General features: G+C 42.1%; 1 protein-coding gene across 1 annotated transcript; it reads right to left on the reverse strand.

Moving 5' to 3' along the window:
• Window positions 1-6,680: 6,680 nt before the first annotated feature.
• Window positions 6,681-7,439, reverse strand: LOC104825436 (glutamic acid-rich protein-like). Its single transcript, XM_010557762.1, has 3 exons — window positions 7,172-7,439; window positions 7,029-7,076; window positions 6,681-6,946 (listed from the first exon to the last, which is right to left on the reverse strand). Exons 1-3 carry the CDS (start codon window positions 7,437-7,439, stop codon window positions 6,681-6,683), a joined length of 582 nt encoding a protein of 193 aa, XP_010556064.1.
• Window positions 7,440-8,046: the final 607 nt, after the last annotated feature.

An 8,046-nucleotide genomic window follows, 5' to 3' on the forward strand; every position in this document is an offset into this window, starting at 1 on the left:
GATAAAGAATTCATCTCTCGGTCTATTAACTCACTATCTACAAATAACTCGTCAATCTCTCGATCTATTCAAGTCAACCCTAGATGCATGAAGAACGCTATCATCAACCCTAGATCGATTAATCCATATCTCTATGTGAATAATACAATCTATCCTATTGATTTCGATCCGAAACTAAACCCATATCTCTATGTAGTTTAGAATCTAAGCTAATTGACCAAGGGGTTAGCAAACATCAATCGAATAAAAGCACAAATCAATAGAACTGAAACAAATCAAAACCGAAATCCAAGTTAGGATTCAAACATACCCAAAACACAAATGAATCCCTAACCCATAGTCGTGGATCTACTCACGGTTCATAGAAAACAACAAAAAACTCAGAGAAAAAGAGATAAAAGAAGGGATAGAAAAGCTCATGTCGATGTGTAGTCTTCACGATCAAATCTTTCTTCATCTTCCCGAAATCCCGTGAACTCATATTCTTCTCTCACCAAAAGCTCTCCAAAAGTCTGTATCTAAGTGTTCTCTAAGGCTCTCTGGTGTTCTAGGACGTGGCTAGGCCTTTTTTATAATCCTAGGGCGGCTCCCAAGAGTCCTCTTCCCTTTAGGACTCTAAAAATCGCGAATTAGAGTTTTTCTCCGTCGGGTCGGTTCCATATGTAACCGGACCGGTTCCACCTTCTGTTTCTGGGCCTTCTGGACACTTGAACTGGCCCAAAATAAGTGAACTCGGACCTCTTGAACCGGCCGGTTTCATTTGGAACCGGACCAGTTTCACTTTCTCGCAGATTTCTCAGGCTTCACAATTTTGCTCATAACTTTCAGCTCGGATGTTGGATATGCATGATTTTGGTATCTATGCGAAGCTCTTGAAATGATCTTTCCAATGGATATCTCACATGATTTGGACTTCTGTAGAGAAAGTTATTGATCTCGAAACATCAGTACCTCATCCGAACTTCATCTCTAATGATCCAAAACGTTTCTTTCCGCGTTCAATCATCTTCGAAACCTATAACTCTGCAAAACTAAAGCACAACCGGGTTTTGTGTCCTAACACGCCTAGAATGCCTATAAATGCATGTGATTATCCTATAAAACCTAGACAAACTCTCATAAAAATATAGAGAAAAATAGGAGTTATCACCAATCTTCATGGTGAGTCTACCTGCTCGAACATGAATGACAGCATCTGCAGTATTATGAAACGGACGACCGAGAATGATGGGTACCTTAGAATCCTTGTCCATGTCAAGAACCACGAAGTCAACCGAGATATAGAAGTTGCCGACTTTCAATGGTACATCCTCAAGTATTCCAACGAGGTATTTAACAGAGCGGTCTGCTAATTGAAGAGCCATCCTAGTGGGTTTTAACTCGCCCACATTCAACTTCTTAAAAATGGAGAGTGGAAGAAGACTGATGCTTGCTCCTAGATCACACAGAGCATGATCGATGTAAACATTACCCAATGTACAAGGGATTGAGAAACTACCTAGATCCGATCGCTTGGGCGGTAACTCGTGTTCTATCAAAGCACTGCATTCGACATTGAGTGCTATGGTCTCTTTCTCAACGACCCTCTTCTTGGTCAGTATGTCTTTCAAGAATTTAGTGTATGAGGGAATTTGTAAAATAGCTTTAGTGAAAGGCATAGTTACCTCGAGTTTCTTCAGTATCTCTGCGAACTTAGCAAATTGGTTGTCTTCGTTGTACTTCCTCAGACGTGATGGAAATGGTATCGGTGGAGGCCTAGGAGGAGGAGGCACGTAGGCTGGTTCAGGAGTGTCCTCAGGGGCATCTGAAGGTGTGGTCTTCCAACTTTCGCCTTGCTTAACCATTGGAGAGTGTCCAATATCTACCTGCTTACCATTCCGCAGAGTAATAGCATTGACATGTTCGTGGATATTAGTTTCAGGTTTACCTGGAAGGACACCAGACGGTTTTTGGGAGTCTGCTGCTAGCTGAGCAATCTGATTATCCACGAGCTTAAAATGGACATCAATATTCGCGAATTGATTGCGGAACTCCTGAGTCGTCTTCTCTTGTGCCTGAATGAGCTGTTGAATAAGTGCATGTGTATCCTGAGTAAGATCGCGATTATCTGGAGGTGTAGGATTATTGTAAGACTGTCCCGGAGCTCTATAGTTGGAGTTATGATTAGGACCCCTAGATTGAGAAGCAAATCCGGTTGGAATCCTCTGATTCGGATTGTGGGATGCCCTGATGTTGTTTGGCGTGGGGTTCTCGACATTATTCGACTTGTAAGAGAGATGATTCCTTCAACTCGGGTAGTACGAGTTCGTATAGGTGTTATTGTTCACGTAGTTTAGATCCTCAGTTCTCTCTTCGACTGCATACATGCCGATATCTTCTTGTGGATGTGTCAGGGTGTTTGTAGTAGAAATCAGGTTGGCGTTTGCGAATTTAGCATTAAGTGCTACCAACTGATCAAGAACCAGTTTCAGACTGGGATCGCTTTCTTTCCTTGGTGTATCGCGAGAGTATTCACTCGGAGCATCTTCTTCTTGGGCCATCATCTCAATGTATTGTTCCAGCTCTGTGAATGACTTGTTTTGAATGCTTCCATCGCAAGAAGCTCGGATCACAGTCTTGGTATCGTTTTGGAGCCTTTGGAGAAATGTGTTGATCAAGTAGTTCTTGTCAAGCCCATGAGGAGGACATGACTTCTGATATCCTTTATATCTTTTCCAAACATCATATAGACTTTCTCTTTGATCCTGCTTAAATGAGTGTATACCTAAGAGAGCTGCTTGAGTGCGGTGGGTTCGGAAGAATTTTGACATGAACTGAACTTCCAGCTGATCCCAAGTATGGATGGAGTCAGGTGCTAAATCATAGCCATTCCAATGCAGCATCCATGAGAGTCCAAGGGAAAGCAAGCAAGCGGAGAGCATCCTCCGTCACCCTGGCATCTCTCTTTATCGAGCGACACGTCATCTTGAAGCGTGTTAGATGTGCATTAGTATCTTCGTTCAGTCTGTCCCGGAAAGCGTTATTGCTCAACACCTGAATATTAGACGGGTTCAGCTCAAAACTGGTATGTCAAATGGTTGGCAATCGTATGCCGTCCATAAGCTCAGTGTGCTTTGGCGTGTTGTACTGGGCAAAGGTTGAGTCAGCATTGCCCTCGGCACCATCGGGAAGAGCAAAATCTCAGTTGTTCTCCATCTATCTTCGCTGTCGTCGGAGGTGTGTGATGGTTCTTTCAAGTTCAGGATCAAAAGGTACTAGGTCCGATGTCCCAGAATTTCTGGTCATGCATTAGTAAACCCTGCACATAAACGAAAAACAACAGACAAACAAAGAAAACGTGAGAAATCAGTTAAGAAAAAGAAAAACAAAAAGATCCAAACTAGACAGGATCTAATCTTGTTGCCTAAATTGGTCCCCGGCAACGGCGCCAAAAACTTGATGTCGCAAATCTTGGTGTATAAATTTGGTCAAGTAATAATATCCTAGATTCAACAAACTGCAAGTGTATGGTTCAATTGTAGTAACTAGGGTCGAACACAAGGACAAAAGTAGACAAAGGAATTGAATCCAAATCTAAGTCTAAATGCAAAAGAGAATAATGTGGGAATGAGAGTGTAGCAAAGCAAACGATAAAACGGTTTTAAAACTATGAATGATGAGCACTGCAGGCTTCGGGATTGCTTTACATGCAAGGATCTTTCAAAGGATACAAACATAATGGTTTATCTATCCAATCCAGAGAATTCAAGCTCTAAGGTAGAGATTAACTCTCCCAAGTCTAATCTCACTATCCAGGTTTAATCCTGCTAATCTCCCGGTTCAGTAGTCTAAAACTCTAGATGCATGAATGAACGCTATCATGATTACTAGGCAAATACCCATCTCCCGATGTGATACCTGTTCTATTTATTGAATTATTTCCAGATTATAATCACATGTCTATGTGAATTAAAACCCTAAGATCATTTAATCAAGCGGCCAACAAGATCAAACGCATTGAGAACAATTCAATAAACTGAATAGAATAAATAAATCTATTAAGTCTGGAATAAAAAACCAAAGATCCCTATATAACAAATCCCTAACCCACAACTACGGAACTACTCGCTAAACATCGAGTTTACAGGGTTCATATCAATACAACAAAACATCGTAAAATAGAATAAGGAAGAAACTCTTAGTCGATTTCTCGGCTTCGTGATCTCCGTCTTCTACTCCGATCTCTTGCTTCCTGATAATCTCCCCCTTTTCTGGTGTGCTCTAGGTCTATCTTCTGTAAATGATGCACTCATGTTCTTGAATGATTTTCATTAACGAGACAGTGACAGAGGACTGTCGGGATATAGCCATTCATGACATCTGTCAATATTTTTCTAACATCAGTCAAACAATCTAAGGGTCTTGGGAACGATTCTTAGGGAAACATATGCTTTCAATATCAGTCAAACAATCCCACATACTTTCAAGTCTATTTTGAACGAGAGCTATCATTTCAGATAAAACTCGACAATTCATCCTTCAACCAAGAAGAGCTCTAGGGTGGTTCACACAGGTGATCAAAGCTGACGAATTCTATCGAGTCCTATGCATCATCATATCTCAGCTATCAACTCAAAACGGTTATGCAACTGTTTCCTACGAATGCAGCGAATAATGCAATTGATCAGTGTAGATGGATGTGTAGATGGTAGTAGTAAGGTCAACCCCCCCAGACTTGAACAAGACACCGTCCATGGTGTTTTCTCATATCGGGCAAGGTAATGAGACAAGAGGTGACATGTACTTAGCTGCGTAAGGCGTAGTGAGATGAAGCGCGAGTCTCGATACACTCAGGTTGGAAGGGCTATGAATGTGCGATGGCGTTCACTCAACAATCTCTCCGCAGTATAGCTTCAAAATCGACATGAGGGAAAACCAAAACAAAGTGGAAACAAGTAGAGATAACCGCAATCCAACATAAAGTTAAACAACCGTAGCAGCGTAACAACATCCAAGTACGTGGTAGGAAGGTAAAAACAAAAGAAGTGAAAATGAGAAAAAGGAAAAGAAAGGGGATAGAAAAGTCACTCTCGAGGATCTCCGACATTATCCATGTCTTCAAGAGGAGGTGGCTGGTCGGGATAGGTCATATGTGGATAAGGATATCCGGGTGGCAGTGCAACATGTTGGCGACCGACTGGAGTGAAGTGGAGCTCCTGTAGACCCTGGAGAACCTGCATCTGATAGTAATCCAATGACGATGCTGGTCCAGGTATGCAGTCAGAGAGGCTACCTGCTCCCCGATCTGGATCTCCGTCTTCTATTCCGATCTCTTGCATCCTGATAATCTCCCCCTTTTCTGGTGTGCTCTAGGTCTATCTTCTGTAAAAGTCTGAATGAATGAATCTCTGGAGGCTTGACCTAGTTAACTCTTTCTTTTCTGGGCAAATTTGGAAATATTCCCGAAAAATCCCGTAAGTGACACGATCGTGTTGAGTACTGAGACACGATCGTGCAGGATTCTGAATGATCTTATCTAGTTTTCGCGATATGACCCGATCGTGTGAGTGCAGGGTGACACGATCAGATTAACCTTCAATGCATCTCTCGTCTTGGCGAAATGACCCGATCGCGTGGCTTAGTGGAATAGATCGGGTGAACCCTTGATTCGATCTTTGCTTTCTTGACGACGTGACCCGATCGTGTGACATGAGTAGACATGATCGGGTATACCATTGAAACTTGTCCTTTTCGGGACTTTCGCCCTTTCTTTCGCTCCTATTGCTTGTACCTGTAATCATATATGAACCGAGCGAGAATCAAAGCTAAACACGCATTTAAGCATCTCAGATGATATAAAACCGAGTAAATATGTCAGACGAATCATGTAAAAATCCACGTATATTGTGTGTTATCAAACTCCCCCAGACAGCATTTTGCTCGTCCTCGAGCAGATTATCATCGAATTTGAGATGGAGGAAGTGAGTGACAACTGAGATCAGAATGAAATTGAGAGAATAGATCATAAATCAGATACTATGCCAACCTGAATGAAATCAATCCTACCCTATTCTGATCTCTCCCGATTCATTTCAACTCTAGTAGTAATGGAATCTAAGTTTTTCGCTTGAGACCTCAAAACATTTCTGTCTACCTGTCGAGCATGTTTCTCGAATCTATTTACCAAACTTCCCAAAGGTATTTGACTTTTGTTCTTTCTTTCCCTCCAAGGGGCTTTTGGATTCTCTTTGTTTGTTCCCCTTTTGCAGATTTGTATCCCGGACTTCTAGGACGTTGAAGTCGTTGAGTACCCTTTTCTTTATTTCTGTACTTTTTTTTCACATGGATACTCAACCCACAACTTAGACCCGAGTCGTGATGCATTCATGTCCTCGAATGATTTTCATTAACAAGACAGTGACAGAGGAGTGTCGGGATATAGCCATTCATGACATCTGTCAATATTTTTCTAACATCAGTCAAACAATCGTGTGACATGAGTAGACACGATCGCGTGTACCATTGAAACTTGTCCTTTTCGGGATTTTTGCCCTTTCTTTCGCTCCTATTGCTTGTACCTGCAATCATATATGAACCGAGTGAGAATCAAAGCTAAACACGCATTTAAGCATCTCAGATGACATAAAACCGAGTAAATATGTCAGACGAATCATGTAAAAATCCATGTATATTGTGTGTTATCAAGGGGGGACAGACATATCTGTATCTGCATTGAGTTTAGGAGCTGATTCTTTGTTAGAAGATTCATCGGTTGTCTCATCCTCTTTGGTTCCCTCACCCTCGTCGCTATCGGCGTCATCACCATCGGCGTCATCCTCTTCAGAATCTTCTTCGGTTGCCTCACCCTCATCACCATCGGCGTCATCCTCTTTTTCCGTGTTCTCATCGTCACTACCAGCATCATCGTCCCTATCATTTTCTTCAGCATCTTCTTCGGGGACATTTCCTGAACAAAAAACAAGATATACACTCAGATTAAACCATGTGACCAAGTAAATATGGTCACATGAGACCATGTAACATGCTACCGTGTGACCATGTTACATGGTCCCATGTGACCGGTTGAACATGGTCCCCTGTGACCAAATGACAAAGTTTGAATACTTACTTCATGCTTCTACGTCCATAGAAGAAAGTTCAACCTCTTTAGACGATGGCTCTTTCTCCTTACTTGATGCCTCTTTCTCCTTAGGAGAGGGTTCTTTCTCCGTAACCAATGCCTCCTGGGCAGTTTGTCTTCTCTTTTTTGACTCCAATGGAGTCACATCTCTCGGTTTTAACTCAAAAACTCCAACATCTTGATCATAATATCCGTCCGTACCGACAAAACCCATCAAAGGACTTGTCGTAACTCTTTCTTTCGCAACAAGACTTTTTCTCAAGTTCTCTTTCACTGTGGACCTGAGCGTGGATATGTCCTTATCTACTGGATCTATCATCGGGTTCTCCTGCACTGTGGGACTTGGCCAAATCTCACTTTTCCAAGGAGTCCAACCTCCTTTAAAAGCCCTCTCACAACATCGATTATTCTGATCTCGGCTGCTTTAATCAACCCTGAAATCGGTCTTCAATTCGGTCTTCAGTGCTTCGAGACTTGACACTCCATGAACTCTTTGTGCTCCCTTTTGTATCACCTGTTGTGGTAGGAGTCTTTGTTGCGGTTGTTGTTGTTGTTGTCGTTGTTGTTGTGACACCCGTAACCCGTGTACAATATACAGGTTGTGCCACATGAACGATATATAAAATAATAAACCGCGGAAGCGAAAATACGAAATCCAAAAATATTTTAATTCAAATCAGAGTAAGCAGCGGAAAATACAAGCGATCAGTATCGCCAAATAACACATGTCCGAATCACCATAATATAATCGTACAAAATGCGGGAATACAAGTCCCATAGTCTAAAGTACATATCCCGTACATGATGCTGCCTCTCTCAGGTCGTCGTCGTCTGATGCACTAAGCGTAATCCTCGTGATCTGAAAAATATAAAACCACGAGGGCTAAGCACAACCGCTTAGTGAGTAGCCGGGGTAACCCGGTAAA

Source organism: Tarenaya hassleriana, unplaced genomic scaffold, assembly GCF_000463585.1.
Source record: "Tarenaya hassleriana unplaced genomic scaffold, ASM46358v1 Cleome46, whole genome shotgun sequence".
Taxonomy (NCBI): Eukaryota; Viridiplantae; Streptophyta; class Magnoliopsida; order Brassicales; family Cleomaceae; genus Tarenaya; species Tarenaya hassleriana.

Excerpts from the sequence above, each read along its gene's own strand:
- LOC104825436 (XM_010557762.1), bottom strand. The coding sequence starts at position 7,439 with ATGATAGATCCAGTAGATAAGGACATATCCACGCTCAGGTCCACAGTG. Across the intron at positions 7,077-7,171 it reads TAAGGAGAAAGAGGCATCAA|GGGACCATGTTCAACCGGTC; the intron begins GTAAGGAGAAAG and ends ATTTGGTCACAG. Across the intron at positions 6,947-7,028 it reads CCATGTAACATGGTCACACG|GAAATGTCCCCGAAGAAGAT; the intron begins GTAGCATGTTAC and ends TTTTTTGTTCAG.